Source organism: Lepidochelys kempii, chromosome 1 (assembly GCF_965140285.1).
Source record: "Lepidochelys kempii isolate rLepKem1 chromosome 1, rLepKem1.hap1, whole genome shotgun sequence".
Taxonomy (NCBI): domain Eukaryota; kingdom Metazoa; phylum Chordata; order Testudines; family Cheloniidae; genus Lepidochelys; species Lepidochelys kempii.
Genome location: NC_136380.1, coordinates 323,519,722 through 323,536,290, shown reverse-complemented (window position 1 = coordinate 323,536,290; position 16,569 = coordinate 323,519,722). Strand labels below are relative to the sequence as shown.

General features: G+C 40.4%; 1 protein-coding gene across 12 annotated transcripts in view; it reads left to right on the top strand.

Annotated features, from left to right (window-relative positions):
• The window catches only part of CPNE8 (copine 8), a 296,005-nt gene that overhangs the window by 53,634 nt on the left and 225,802 nt on the right, over window positions 1-16,569 (top strand). For 11 of the 12 annotated variants that reach the window (XR_012156821.2, XM_073328405.1, XM_073328394.2 and 8 more), the window contains 2 exons: window positions 1,694-1,797; window positions 15,002-15,041. Coding sequence is in view for 11 of the 12 variants with exons in the window: in XM_073328405.1 (XP_073184506.1) it covers window positions 1,694-1,797; window positions 15,002-15,041 (144 nt within the window). In the remaining variant the exon portion in view is untranslated. Of the gene's footprint in view, window positions 1-1,693; window positions 1,798-4,549; window positions 4,594-4,756; window positions 4,851-15,001; window positions 15,042-16,569 lie in introns of those variants that run through there. The other variant, XM_073328397.1, reaches the window with a different exon arrangement.

Sequence of the window (16,569 nt, the reverse complement as noted above, 5' to 3'; positions counted from 1 at the left end):
TTACTGCACAGGGTGAGTGTACACTTTCTCTCATGTCCATTGAGGGTAGGACAAGAAGTCATCTGTTTAGTTGCAGCAAGGGTGATTTAAGTCCGATATCAGGAGAAACTTTATTACTATAAGGATAGTAAAACACTGGAAGAGATTACTTAGGGAGGTTGTGCAATCCCTGTCCTTGGACGTTTTAAAGAACAGGTTAAACAAATACCTGTCAGTCCCCAAGAGGGTGGAGTGGAGGGAAGTGCGGGGCGGGGGAGGGGAGCGGAGAACTATATGACCTCTTGAGGTCCCTTCCAATCCTATCCTGCTATGAGTATTTGATTTCTAGGAACTATAGCATTCAAATTGGGAAGAGTAAATATAACTAATGTTTATGGTGGGGAGTAGTTTTCCTAAATTTGAGGGGAAAACTGTTTGTTTGTAGCTTTAATGTCTTGACTGATATGGGACCGGTTTTGTTCAATATCTTCATAAATGATCTGGAGGATGGTGTGGATTGCATTCTCAGCAAATTTGCGGATGATACTAAACTGGGAGGAGTGGAAGATACGCTGGAGGGCAGGGATAGGATACAGAGGGACCTAGACAAATTGGAGGATTGGGCCAAAAGAAATCTGATGAGGTTCAATAAGGATAAGTGCAGGGTCCTGCACTTAGGACGGAAGAACCCAATGCACCGCTACAGACTAGGGACCGAATGGCTAGGCAGCAGTTCTGCGGAAAAGGACCTAGGGGTGACAGTGGACGAGAAGCTGGATATGAGTCAGCAGTGTGCCCTTGTTGCCAAGAAGGCCAATGGCATTTTGGGATGTATAAGTAGGGGCATAGTGAGCAGATCGAGGGACGTGATTGTCCCCCTCTATTCGACATTGGTGAGGCCTCATCTGGAGTACTGTGTCCTATTTTGGGCCCCACACTACAAGAAGGATGTGGATAAATTGGTGAGAGTCCAGCGAAGGGCAACAAAAATGATTAGGGGTCTGGAACACATGACTTATGAGGAGAGGCTGAGGGAGCTGGGCTTGTTTAGCCTGCAGAAGAGAAGAATGAGGGGGGATTTGATAGCTGCTTTCAACTACCTGAGAGGTGGTTCCAGAGAGGATGGTTCTAGACTATTCTCAGTGGTAGAAGAGGACAGGACAAGGAGTAATGGTCTCAAGTTGCAGTGGGGGAGGTTTAGGTTGGATATTAGGAAAAACTTTTTCACTAGGAGGGTAGTGAAACACTGGAATGCGTTACCTAGGGAGGTGGTGGAATCTCCTTCCTTAGAAGTTTTTAAGATCAGGCTTGACAAAGCCCTGGCTGGGATGATTTAATTGGGGGTAGGTCCTGCTTTGAGCAGGGGGTTGGACTAGATGACCTCCTGAGGTCCCTTCCAACCCTGATATTCTATGATTCTATGAAGGAAGTGCTGTCTTTTGAAATTTTCAGTCTATAAAATGGGGATGGGCACATGCTGCTGTTCATGCTGGAAAGGGTGGACTTCTGGTAGTCTTTTCTTGCTTTCCTGGGTGTTTTCATGTGGACATGATCCTCTCCTTGCAAAATCGCTGTTCCAGGAGAGACCTTTGGTGCATCCTACTTCATGTCCCTTGCACGTTTCTGTTCCTGGATCTATATGCTGTGATATAGATATGTAACTTCTTACAACAGGATCTTATGCTTGCCATAAGCTATTACTTTTCTTTTACAGTTTGGAAGAACAGAAGTAATTGACAATACTTTAAATCCAGATTTTGTAAGAAAATTCATCATGGACTACTTCTTTGAAGAAAGAGAGAACCTGCGGTTTGATTTGTAAGTTAATCAACACACCTTTGATTCTAATGTCATTAGCACTGTGAAAATGCACTGATGTTTTGTGAAGGCAACCAGTGGTTTACTTGGGAAGAAGTGACATCTTCAATGTGAAGTAGATTAATTTGGATGAATGTGGTGATTTATATTTACAAAATGGAATAATTATGTAAAATGGTAAGCCATTAGGAGCGACTGTGAGGAATGAGTGGATGTCTAGTGGTTAAAAGTATTGCTTTGTTTTTTATAAAATCTTTTATAAGATCAGAGTTTTGAAAAACTTAAAAGTTCATTAAATTGTTATGAAATGGCAAATGTACTTGTGGCATATTCGCAAACAAGGTGTGAAGCAAACACTCCAAGTGTAAATTATCACACATTAATTGCAGATCTAGGGTTTTTTTTAAATCAAAATAAGACATGACTCCACCTACAGTTACAAGTGTACATCTGATAATACTGGCTCGGCATTTTAAGTTGGAGATAATTATTTAAGAAGTGAGTGAAATTTGAGATTGTTCCAAATAATAGCCACCTTCTGTCCTTCCTATTTTTTTCTGTAGTTTTTATCCTCCTACATATAATCTGAGGGTTAAGCCATTTACAGAATAAACACATCCAAGAAGATGTCTTCTTGTGCTACCTATAGGTACAAATTCTATGGGAAAGAATAGGGCCTTCTGATATTCTTGATGAACTAAGCCAGATGCTGTCTACATAGAAGTAGTAGTAATAATCCATAATAATAACTTCCTTTGTATACCTCAAAGTTCTTCATAAAGTAGGTGAGCATTATTATCTCTATTTTATAAATGGCAAAACATAGGGGAGAGAGAGAGAATGAATTTGCCCAAGATGACACGGTAAATTAGTAGCAGAGCCAAATTTCAATTCCCTAGGTTTGATTCCCAATTCAGTATGCCATCTATTGGGCCAGGCTGCTTCTACCTTGCTCACACTGGTGCCATACTGTCACATATGGGGACTTCGTAGAATCATGACTGATCCTGAGGATAATTAGACCTACACTGAAGGTGGCAGAAAGGTCATGGAAGATCAGTCAAAGGCTGGACGTGGAAATTATGTATTAGACAAGAAAAATTAATTTATTCCTTCAAAAACTCAGAGTATTTTAAATTATTACCTTTCCTGTACTTTGCTACTGAATATATTTGTCTATGAGATTAATAAAAAATATAATAAATAATACTCTGTGTGAATCCCAAAATATCTTGGGAGAAACTGTTGCAGATACTGATATATAAAATGCAGAAGATGATTCTAAATTTTGTCTAAATATGGCCTCTCTTTCTCTTCTATCTCCGAGCACAAATGTGAACAAAAGAAGGGATCTCATGAAGTGGAAGACTAGTAAAATTGCCTCATAATTTCAAAGACTATAAAGCTAATTGAATTTTAGTTTTTATTACTGTAAGAAATGTTAAGAGTTTTCTATAGAAGACATGATATAGAAGGAGCTGGTTGTGATCCCTATAGATTGCCTAACGCTTTCTATTAAAAGTTTCTTGTGACCTTTTTATGAGACATACAAACACCTCCACTATTTTCAGTAGCCTTTTGAAGTTCAGCAAGGAGAAAACCTTCAGTCTACAGAAATGTTTTTCTTTGCCCTATGAAATTCCATTCAGATTTAGTCATGTTATAAATGGTTAAAAATGCTGTACACCTATTTTTGGCAGCATGCAAAATAATAATTGAACACAAACATTAAGATTTTGGCCCATGCCATAACCATCATAACAGAAGCTGAAGGAGCACATGCTGCAATGCTGAGCTGCTGTAAAGGTGTGGTGTGGAGAGCCAAGCTGAGCTGGACCTCAGCACCCCCATCCCTGACACACACCCACACACGCCAGACCTGGAAGAGAGATCTGTGTCCCATTTGCATCTCATGGAGGTAGAAGGAGAGAGAAAATGAGCACCAAGTTGGGTTCCCCTTGACCACCCTCTTAATCAAGCATGTGGCACAAGCAACTCATTCTGCTCCCCCCCGCCCCCCCGGCCAAGGATAATAGCACAGATAATAGCGTTCTGCTGCTGGCAGCTAATGTGCTTACTTGTGTAGCTCAAGTGGTAGCAGTTTGTGCTGAAGAATGAGTGTTCAGACCATAGTGTGTGTGTTAAATAATATAACTTGTTTTTACATTGTTTCCTTTTATTAAAAAAAAAAAAGGAAATTACATACTAAGAAACTAAATTAAAAATGATTTAGTTTGCAAAGTCAAGCACATGAGAGTTAGGAAATGCCAAAATGACAGTTGTCTGTCCCACTTTATCAAAATGCATACATACAAGGTGGCAGAATTAATTTTAATTTACACAATAATATGCTGGTTTTTTGTTCCACAGGACCTCTGATTCTTTCAATTCGTTAGTTAAATGCACAAGGAGGTAGAATTAAGGTGGGCCAGGCAACAGTAAAACTGCCATTTCCTAAGTTTCGAATGCTTGACTTTGCAAACTAGATAACTTAATGGGGTTTTTTTTGTTTGTTTTTTGTATGTCTCAAGGTAGATAGTTTATCTATAGAATGTCATCTATGGCTATATCCGAATATATTGAATTGTTCATAAATTTGTAGTGTCAGTAAAATTGTTGGATTTTAAGCATAGCAAATAATTTCCTGAGTGCATGTTTGCAGACATTTTGTGTAGCATCTTGTTCTCCGACAAGCTGAGGTAAATAAATTTAAAACTGTCATTGTAAATACTTTCTGTTCTGTTCTCTATAGGTTTTCCTGTCCTAATCACTGTACTATCTGAGCACCTATGAATTGTGAGTTAAGTGACATGTCGTGTGGTTGACATGGTTGACATGTCGTGTGGTTGATTCTTTCTCTCCTCCTCTCCCTGGGGAGGGCGGGGAGTGTGCGTGTGCGTGATTTGGAAGGTTTTGGTTTGGTAGGATTTGTTTTTATTTTAATTCTGTTTATTCACAGACTATGTGCCTTATATTAGCAAATGCAAGGTTGAAGAAGCTCATCCTGCACTTGGAAAAGAAGTTAGTGAGATTTGTGATGATCCTTACTCCCTGTAAGAGTTCATTCTACAATCTTGAACTGGTACCCAACAATGGCCTGCCCAGTTGAGCTTTACCCTTATGGTAGAAAGTTCCATGGTGCTTGAGGAGTGGAATTTTTCATCCGAGAGCTTTAGGCAGTCTTTCAATTATAGTAGGCTGAAATCATTGAGCTTCTGTAAGATAAAGATAGAGACACTAGGCTTGACTTGCTATTCCTTTGGAAGCTGGTCTACAGATTTGAGGAGAGGTGAGGGGTGCTCCTGGTAGCCTGTGTTGCTGAGGGTGTATGCTACAAGGATCTTTACTAGTTGCTGTTAGCTTCATGGCCAGCTATATTACATTGCATTGCGATAGTCCATCTGGGAGGTGATGAAAATGTGTATAACTGAGGTCCCGCTGGATGGGATGGAGTTTTCTAGCCAGTCAGAAATAATGGAAAGTGTCCCTCTCTGATGCTACTATGTGAAAGCTTAGTGTCCATGAAGAATCCAGTTCATAGTTCAGGAATACCCTGAATAGGTCAATACAGAAGTAATGTACTTTCAACCAAAGGAGTCTTCACTGTGGCTGCAAACTCTTCGAAGTGCATTCCTCTGCCCATTGCATAACTTCAGTCTTGCTTGGGTTCAGTTTTAACCAGCTATTTTGTTTGTCAAAGACCACTAGCAAGTGGAAAAACTATTGGAGTCACAACTAAGATTTCTGCTATTTATTTTTATTGTTGGTAAACTTAAAAAGATGGGAGCTCCAGCTCATGTCCCTGTAAAGAGTCAGGACAAATCTTTCTGGCAAGAATGCTGAGGGGCAGACATTTCTGGTGGGGCTATTAGGTAATGGACATTTCAGTTCCTATTATTTTAGCTGTAGTAGACAAACACAGCACATCTAATATAAGTTTTTAAAACTTCAGTCAATAAGTTAGTGTCTGCATTTACTATTTACATGACACTTTGTCCTTGGCAAGTGCAATTCCTCCTAGGGCTCCCTTTGGGGTTGTATCGCTTTGCATCACCTCTCTTCCACAAACTTGTGTCTAAGTACAATCTAGGCACGTCATTTGCCATATTGACGTAAAGACACTTTCGGAAGTCACTTTTCAGTTATTTTTCTTACATTTAGTTTAAAATGTTGATTTTAAAATATAACTGGTTACATTTTTTTAAACATTATATCTGATAGCCATTCAGAGGAAATTCAAAGTTCAGGCAGTTGCTCAGTCCTTAATATTTATCATTTTGTTCCTAAATATCATGGTCTCAGCTAAATGTAACAATTCTATTTTATTGGGCCTACAGTCCTGAATAAGAAAACTTCCAATTGCTCTGCAGGATGAATTCTTTCATTAAAAAGAAGAGCAGTAAAAGAAATAAATCATTTCTACCATGCAGGACAGGTGGAATTTTAAGACTCCCGTACACTGGAAAAGAATGAAGTGTTAGATTTAACTCTGATTTTATTTTGCTGATTTGTAACACACCAGTAATTCTGTGTAGCTAACTTTTGTGTGAAAGGAAGTTTAAGGGTCTTACCTTTCTGCCTTTCTCTGAAGTACACAGATATAAATCCATTGTCAAAACTTGATCCTTATACAATGCATCTAAAATTAAATATATTTAAGTGAGAAACTTCACAATATTTTGACATTTGATATGTTTTTCTTTAAAAAGAAATTCTATATAATTGCATGTGCTGGGCAAATTATGTTGTTACACCAGTGTAAATCAGTAAATATACTGACTCCATTGCAGTTAGTCCTTTTAAAATTACACAGGTATAACTGAGGGCCAAAACCTTAGTTCACTGTCTGCCTCAAGTAACTGAGTTCAGGCTCCTGGCAGTGGAGCAGGGTGTGCATAGAAATCCTCCTCCTAAATGATGGAATAGCTGTAGAGCTTCACTAGGTTTAAGTCGCCACAGTTTCTGAAATGGCCACTTTGGGCCTAATACAGTCTCCAGCTGAATGGGGGACAAAATAATCTTTGCAGCAGTAGATTCCCTGTCCCTTGCCAATACTGCTGCTAAGGGGCCCTTTATGGTCAGGAAATGAGGTTGGGTTTGCCCTTGCAAACAGTGTTTGCTTACAGTCTCTAATGGAGCAAAATGGAGAGCCTTACTTCCAATTTTTATGAGTTAAAACGATCTTCTGTAGGCAATCTGGTTTACTCTGTAAAACATTTAATATATAAAATTTATGCTTTCATTTTACAGAAAGTAATATAACTCTCTCAATATAAATATCATTAACTTTATACATAACAAAATTAATGGAAGATGCACAGGATTAAATAAAATAACTGGTTTACAAAACTTTAAAGGTAACAAGGGAATTCAGGTGACTATATGAAAATAAATTCTTGATTGTCTTTGTATCACTTCAGTACATTCCCATGTAGCCAATAGAATCCTAATTAAATTCTCTCCTTTTCTCTGAAGAGCCTCAATTAAAGTAATTTTACGACCTCTGTTGGCAGGTTATTCAATTATTCAGCTGTCCAGTTTTATTCACTATCCTACAGTGGTTCCTATTAATTAGACTAAAACTTTCCATTTTTAATTTTGGACTAGGGCTTCTACACACGTTGCCTGCTGGGATATTCTTCCCTTCCTATTTGTTAATTTCTCACAGGCATTTCTAGCCAGTTAATATGACACCACTGAATCATTATGTCTTTATAGTAGAATGAACAAATTCAATTATTTTAACATACTGTTGATTTAAGCTCTTCAATGTTTTTGTTCCTTTAATAGCTGCTCTGATTTTAGTAGTATTTTTACACTTAATTTCAAAACTCCATGTGCTGTCCCTACAAAAAAGAAAAGTTGACAATAAACTGGGGCTTCTGCAAGGGCTCACATTCCATTGGTATTGGAAGTCCCTAAATGGGGAACAACTTGTTTTTATTTATTTATATTAGCATAGCACCTAGGCATCCCAGTCATGGACCGGGAACCCATTGTGCTAGTCGTCATACAAACCCAGAACAAAAAGACTATCCCTGTCCCAGATGGGCTGGGCACCTGGTCTTTGAGGTTTGAGAGGGGGTTTTCTTGATGTATCTTGCTCTTTTTACTGTATTTTTTTCTGTGTAACTGTTTATTTGCTAATTCGTAAAATTCAGCAATTATAGACAGAGCTGATATAGAGTTAAGGTTGACTAGCACTTTCCATTAAAGATCCTGGTTTTAGTTGCTTATCACTTTTTAACTGTTTGGGATGGAATTTTCCATGCTGGCTGTCTGCCTTTTGTGGGAAGTTTCAGTTAAAACAGTTTAGCAGTTTCTCAGGAAGAGATCAGGGGAAAATTTTAATTAGCCTATGTTTTTTAAAAAAAATTCTTCCAACCATTTTGCTGGGAAGCTCTAATGCCGCCATAATCTGGACCAGGGATTTGAAATATGTCAGGAGGGATGACCTGATATCAGGACTGTGTTTTGCCTTCCCCATGAAAATCTCCCAAATTTGTCATAAAAACTGCAATTTACACATGCTCATTAAGGACTGATTGGAATCTTCAGAGAATTTTAGTAGCCAAATTCTATCTACTTTGGGCATCATATCATAACTCCTACATGCGCACCAGATTGCGCATGCACCATCCTCAGATTGCAACTGAGCATTCTCCATCTTGTGACTGAGCGGGTGTTTCCCTAAAATTGCTTCTCCTGGTAGCTTGTGGAGCCACGGTGGTGCTAGTCACAGGAACTGAGAGTAGGGAGGTGGTCTCTCCTGTGGCTTTGCCTCCCATGCTGGTGCCCTGGCCACATGAAGTGGACAGAAGAAGCATCCCATTTGAAAGTAGAGGGATGCAAGAGAAAGGGGTTGTAGGAGCTAGAGAGTGGGAAGGGGACTGGAGCTGGTGAAAGGATGCACAGGATTAGGGGAACAGGAACCAGGTGATGGGCTGGATAAGAGAAGACTGTGACAGAGATGGCAACTAGGTAAGATGGATAGATAGGAGGGGAGGGAAGGGGAGGCAGGAGCTGGAGCGGGGAGGGAGGATAGGAGCTGAGCGGGAAGGGGGCAGGAGCTGGTAAGTGTCTTGTAAGAAAAAAGTATGTGATCATATAATTAAAGACTGTATCATAATGTGTATGCACAAGGGGGACAAATTAAGGTTGTGTGAGCAATCTTACTTCTGGAATTTCCTAACTTATATGGCTAACTCTGCAATGTTACCATTTTTACATCCAAAAATAATGTTATGTTTGGATTATTTGGTTAAACATATATATAAAATTTGCTGCTGTTCTGCCATGATAGTTGTTGATCAAACAGCGATGTAGGGCTGATGAGAAATTGGTGGATTACTAGACAAAAGGAATCCTTTTGCCTCTACCAAACAAAGCAGACATAGTAGAGTGTAGTAACAATTGTGTTCTCTCCCTGATGGTGCATGTGACATTCTGCTCTACATAATTCAGAATCTCATGAAGTGAATGTTTTAGCAGAACTAGCACCACAGCTAGTTGGCTTCAGAGAAGAAGGTACATGTGATCAAATTGCGAATATCCATCACATCATTGAAAAATGTAGGGAGTATAATCACCCATTGATCGTGTGATTCACTGACTATACAGAAGTGTCAGTACAGTCTGACATAATATGACAGTCTTTGTAGGATTCTGGCAAACATGGGGATCCCAAAGCACCTCCTTGAACTCATCACAAGTCTCTACCATCTACAACAGACCACAGAGTGAATAGCAGCAGGTGACCTAAATTATTTTTCCAGTGGTCAGGGTTTGAGACAAAGGTATATCTGTCTCCAGGCCTTTTCAATGTTCATGCAGAAATTCACTATGAGACAAGGCCTGAAAGGTTTTGTCCGACTAGAAAGAGCTGGAATTTCCATTGGTGGACACCTTTTTAATCAACTCCAGATACTCTGATGATATGGTGCTCTTTTCTACAACAACCAATGCAATGCAACACATGTAGCCTGTAAAAACAGTTCGTGAGGAATGTGGACTATCCCTGAATGAATGAAGCAAAAGTGAAGGGCATGCATGTTGACATGATTAACAAAAACAGGATGCAAGTGGACATTACAATCAATAGTCCAGTTGTAGAGGCAACAGGTGAATTCAGTTGTCTGGAATTATACATATCCAACCATGGATGCTGTTCTAAAGAAATCAGAAGTAGAGTAGAGTCATGGCTTCCTTTACAAAAGTTTGGAAAAACAGTGGCATCTTGAAATGTATGAAGGTTCAGCTGGTGAAAAACTTAATTCCATAGCAATTTATGGATGTGACTTGTGGGAAATTAATGCTACTCCATAAGAAGTTTGAAGCCTTTGAGAGGTGATACTGGTGAAGACTCTTGTGTATCTCTGGAATGGAAGAGAAGATGAATGCTTATGTTAAAATATTATGGGATAGAAGCAGACCCTGTTGTCAGAAATCAACAGATGCAAACTTATTTACTTAAGAAGTACTGATAGTGAGTCATCAGTATTTCAGTGATGCTTAAATCTGAGTTAACCATACAGCTGGTTAATAAAATAATTGATCATATGCTACTTTATAATGACTATACCATAAACCTATAGTGTAGCATAATTGTTCATTGTCAATACTAGTTTAATAATTTTTTTTATTATTAATAGCTGTCTTGTATTGTTGCCTAGAGGCCCTAATCAGGAATTGGGAGCCCAAATGTGCTAGATGCTGAACAAACACATGGTCTCTGCTCCAAAAAAACTCAGTCTAAGTAGATTAGACACTAAAACTAATGATCTTTTTTTACTGTGACTCTAAATCAAATTCATATTTAATCATTCCATTTTTAAGGCATCATGTTTGCAGTGCCTTGGTTTTGGAAGACATTTCATCATCTTGGTTATTCCTTGATAATGAACAAAGGTTTCATTATAATAAACCTTTATAAGATTGAGAAATGGAAGAATAGAATTTCTGACAAAAGTGAAAATGATGTGGAATGAAAAGAGAGTTTGTAAAAGAGTATTGGTTGCTAGAAATTATTCTGAATGTGTCATGATTCCTAATAAACTTTTCCTGAAAGGCATTTAATTCTAAAGTATTGGAAAGTTTACTTATTTTCTTATAATACATTTGTCATGTCTTTGGTATTAAACCAAAAAACTCCTAGTTTTGGCCATTGATACTTGCCAGAAAAAACATTTTGAATAGTTAGCATGCATCTTTGGTAATCTCTTCACCTATCTTTTATGTAGCCTGTGCTGACAAGTGTTCAGATACAGGTTGTGGCCAGTGAAGTTAATACCATCTAGGATTGTCAGTTTGCTGGGTGACCTTAACGGGTCCAGGCATGCACAGAAGGAACACCTTATCAGAGGAGTAGTCAGCATGCTAAAGCCACTTGGAACATTACCAACATAATTTAAGTCTGTTACCTGGAGTTTGAACATAGAAAAGCTATGATTACATGAGAATCTGAACACCACTTACGGCCATAAATCATATCAAAGGCACCTGCTAACCAACAATAGTAATGACTTCTCATATTTTATTGATGTACGGGTCTTGTTGAATGCCAAATAGTTAGGCCGTGTCTATGTTACACCGTTAGGTCTACACAAAGTAGCTTATGTTGACCTAGCTAAATTCATTGAGGATAGGTTCATCAATGCTTATTAGCCAGGATTGGCAGGGATGGTATCCCTAGCCTCTGTTTGCCAGAAGCTGGAAATGGGCGACAGGATGGATTACTTGATGATTACCTGTTCTGTTCATTCCCTCTGGGGCACATGGCATTGGCCGCTATCGGAAGACAGGATACTGGACTAAATGGACCTTTGGTCCAACCCAGTATGGCAGTTCTTATGTTCTTGACTGTGGATGCTCTACACTTTTACATTTTGGTCCCTCTGGCATAACTGCCCTGCTACTCTGACTTAATACCACATCCCCAAGCGGCATAGAATCAAGGTCAATTTAGTTAGGTCGACACAGTGTCAGTGTAGACACTGTGTTACTTATGTTGACTGTTAGACTTCCAGGAGTTGTCCCATAATGCTCTACAATGATTGCTCTGGTCACTGTTGTGAACTCCGCTGCTCAGGGAACATGTAGACAGGGAGCGACCCCTCCCTGTAAAGCCCCATGAATTTTTGAAATTCCTTTTCCTGGGCTCTCAGCTTTGTGAGCAAACTTAGGAGCTCTCAACTGCTATGTGCAACCGCCCAGCTGACCATGCCGGGTACACGCTGCAGATGTGCTCCTGTCTGCAGTACACTGGAGGTGTTGGGTTTGTGGGTGAAGAGGCTTTGAAGGCACAGCTCCGATCCAGCTGTAGAAACATTGATCTCTATGAGCAGATTGCTTGGAGTATGAGGGCTACAACAGGGACCAGCAGCAGTGCTGCATGAAAGCCAAGGAGCTGCAGCAGGTGTACCAAAAGGCCAGGGAGGCCAACAATTGATCTGATGCGGAGCTGCAGATCTGCTGCTTCTACAAAGAGCAGCGGCAGAGACTACTCCCTAAGAGTCCAGTGGATGCTTTGGAGGAGCCGGAGTCACAGGCCCCTGCTGTGAATAGAGAGGACAAGGAGGCGGATGAGGAAGAGGAATAGTAGGGGGGCAAGTGATCAGGGGATCCAGCTGCGCAGCAAGCCAGCACATATTTTTGACTCCGCCGCAGTCCAGCAAGTCCCGAGGGTCCAGCATGGGTGAGCCTGATGCAGGAGACGGAACTTCTGGTAAGTATGCAGTTTGCTTTGAAATTACAGGGATGGAACCCCCAAAGTAGAAGAACAAAGTTGTTGTTTTTTTTTTTTGTTTGTTTGTTTTTTTGCTTGTGCTAGAAGAGCTAGTGAATTGACCAAGAGAGGTAGAGTTGCTATCTGCTTTTTATTCACTTCTAGGCAAGGGGGACCACATGGAGCAGTTTGTTTATGTGCACCAGAATGTCTCGTGAATCCTTCATAGAGAGATGAAACTTTCATGAAGTTATTCTGCAATCCTTTGCCAAAGGCATTTTGGGGAGGGCTGCCTTATTTCTTCTGCCATGGTAGGACACTTTCCTACGCCACTCAGGGATTACTTCAGCAGGCACCATTGCAATACACAAGCCAGCAACATACGGGCCTGGGTGGTATTGGGACATTGTCCTCTTTCTGCCTCTGTTACCCTCAGGAGTGAGATCAGCTAAAATCACCACCACCACCACCTGTGGAAAACAATGCCAGTATTCCATTCCATTGCCCTGTACACACACACACACACACACACACACACACACACACACACACACACACACACACACACACACAAATATATATATAGATATCTATCTATCTATATAGATATAGAGATATAGATATAGATACACACTTATGCCTGTGAGTTTTTCCCCACTTGTGTTCCCAACGCCCCTCTTACTCCTGAGGGCCATACTCGCCGCGGCTGGTGCGGTGCTGTATCAATCCCAAGGAGAAGTGAGAATGTAGTGCTTACAACTTTCTGGGATCAAGGGGACTGAGTTCAGTATCCTAAGTTTCAATTTCTGGTGTGAATAGACTGATAGTGGTACCTCTGTGTGCTATATCTGCAGCTGATGGTATTGTGGCCTTGAGGGTCTCTTGTGGAACATCTGTGTCAAATGAGGAGAAAGAAAAGGACTCAGGATGACATGTTTCAGGAGATGCTGCAAGTCTGAGTTGCATCAGAGAATGAGACCAGGACCTGGAGGATGATCCTTGCAGACAGCATGGAGAAGAGAAAGGCCTGGGAGTCCAAGCAGGAAAAGGAGAGTGAGATGCACCAAGACATAATGTGGGTTCTCAGGCAACAAACTGAGATGCTGTAGACTCTGGTAGACCTGTAGGTCGAAGAATCCCATGCTCGCCTTCTTCTGCAACCCAGACACAACTCAATGTGTGGACCTCCCTATCCGCCGCGCCTTCTTTCCCCCCACCCCCCCAACATTCCGCGTGGCATCAGTGGCTGCTCCTCTACTCCTACCACTTCATTCTGGGAGACATTAAAGACCATCACAGCTGCACATACGCTGATCTATGAAAGACATGGTTGGCGTATGTGTACCTAAAATGGAAATGGCTGCTCTTTTGCCTTCGCAAGTTGTTTCTCCCTTCATTTTTTATTTGCCTGGTTCATGTTACAGAAGAATACAATTTTATTTTTTGGAACATAATTTATCTTGTAATTCACAATATATGCTAACTGGTGCTGCGCAGGTCTAACACCCAGCAATTTCCTGTTACTTCATTTGATCACAGGATCTATAACCTAATTCTCAGACAATATTAATAGGTGCATTGGCAATGTTATATTCCTGCACACACAGCCCTCACTGAAAGATTCATATTGATCTGTAAAAGAGCAAGGCAACTACAATACAATGGATGGAGAATGGGAGTGGGGAGGAAATCCCACAAATGATCTTTGTCTAGTAGTAATGCAACTAGCTTTGACCCTTTATTTATAGTTATTTGTAAACAAATACATGCAGCTATATGGTCAATATTACATCATAGGCAACTGAAGAGCAAGTGAGGGCTGGGTAATCAAATTCACAATTTATATTCGCCACTGACCATCTCCAGAAAGGTTAGTAGTGAACCGTTCATGGAGCACATTCTAATCATTAAAGCACAGTAAGCATTTATAAGGTCATACTGTCATTGCCAGAGTGGAGTAAAGGAGCATTAAAACTTTACGCCTGTTTTATGCTCCTGGGGGAATTCACTAAGAATGGGAACAATTCCCTAACAATGGGAACAACTAAGCAGGCAGTTGCCAGCAAAAAGGAACAGAGAGGGTGTAGGGTCAGTGGCGCCTGATATACCGGTGCATGAGTATGGCACTCAACGAGGCGCTACTGTAGACCCTCCGGATACTGCTAAGGCAAAAATCTCCACTACTGCGCACGTGGGCACACATGCACCTAGAATGGAATGGCCATATGCAACACCTCTAGAAGAACAACAGTTTTGAAAGGTAGGTAACTTTTTTTTTTTTTTTTTTTTTTTTATGGAACAGGTGAGTAACCATTTTTTCTGGAATGAGGGAATCTCATTTACTACTGAAGTGTCTTTTCAAATGTCTTTATTACCAATTCTGTATATTTCTTTTGTATATGCGAATACACTGAAATGTCTGTTTTTACATTTCCTTAACTCTGCCACCTGGCAGTAATTGTTTTTCTTTAATTTTTTTAGGTATGATGTTGATTCAAAGAGTCCCAACCTATCAAAGCATGTAAGTGGATGGTTAGAATACTCTACTTATTATGGGTTTTTCCTTATAAGGTTTATCTTAGAGTAACTTTTTAATTACATCTTCTAGAATGTTTTATGGTATTTACTGGCAAATTGTGTCAAATGCAGCAGACACAAATACAGGGATTGTGTTGTGATTTAGATGTGCGTAACTCTGCTAAAATGGGATTTTTACATGTCCAACACGCAGAATGTACATTAGGAAGGGATATATATTTTTAAAGTTAATATCTGTTTAGATAAATGAAGGACATCATCTCCTTACTGACACTTTTTTGTGTGGCCCAAGAGTTGAGTAATTTACATGCTGGTGAATAGATTTTTTTCTAACTAGAAATCTTTAGCACTTGTAGCATCGTGGAAAGGAAAAGTTCCAGATTATGCAATATTTTAATTCAGATACACTAGAGCATGATAGAGAGGCTGTAATATCTGTTGAGTATAACTATTTTATTAATTGAAGGGAGACTTTGGAGGAAGAATCCCTGGGAATCTGTAGTCTGTTTGGAAGAAGAGGTTCATTGGGAGCATTGGGTGGGGGACTGCAGGGAACCCTACAGCTCATTTTGGGGAGAAAAGGGTAGGTTTGCCTGGGGCTGCAGGGTGGGGAGAATGGTATGGGTCTGACATTTAAGTGATTCAGAAATCCTGGGTTGCAGAGACTTTCATTATAATCTATATTCAAGAGAGAGTTAAAAAAATCAAGATGCTGCATCTCCAGAATCTCCATGAACTAAAAAGGACAATGATTTAAATGCAGAATATCTTTTTTTTTTTTTTTAAAAAGGCATTTCTGTTTTGCATTTTTAAAAAATATATGTCCACGTAACCCACACAAATCAAAGCAAATATTTGTAGAATTCAGTAAATCTTTTAAACTACTTGTCAAATCCTTTTTTAAAAAAAAATCAATCACAAGCTCTTTTCAATTGATCTTATAAAATGGCTGGGGAGGTTTCCATATTTTTGGGAAGGTGAGTGGTTTATTTGTTGTGATAAGAGGTTATTCTGGGGAACAATGAATGGGAATGGGAGTAATTTATGGGGCAGAGGATTGGAGTGGGGCTATAGTAGGGTGACAGAAAGGGTGGGTGAGGTCTGTTTATTGGCTGTAGGGGATCTCTCCTTGGGAAAGGCCGGGAATTCCCTAAGCCCAGGCCACTCACTGAGCTGCCACTGAGCTGCCCAGGGCAGAGGGAATGAGCCAAATTTCATAACTTCCACAAGGTCCTGGATGGATTCAAATATCACTTTCACTCAGAGTGGGTAGGAGGGAGACCCCTTCCCCTTGCAAAGGGCTTTTGTCCCAGCCCTCCCAGCTGCAGGGGCCTTGGTCAGACAAAACCCTCCCTTGGCCTAGGGAGCCAAGGCATAGGCCTACTCCTACTGCAGCAGGGCCTGCTCCTGCCTCAGTGCAGGACAAAGAGGATTCCCCTCCCCCCAGTCTCTCTACCGCCAATGGACTGAAGGGGGGCTCTGGCCTAGAAGGGCCAAGGGTAGCCTGAGGA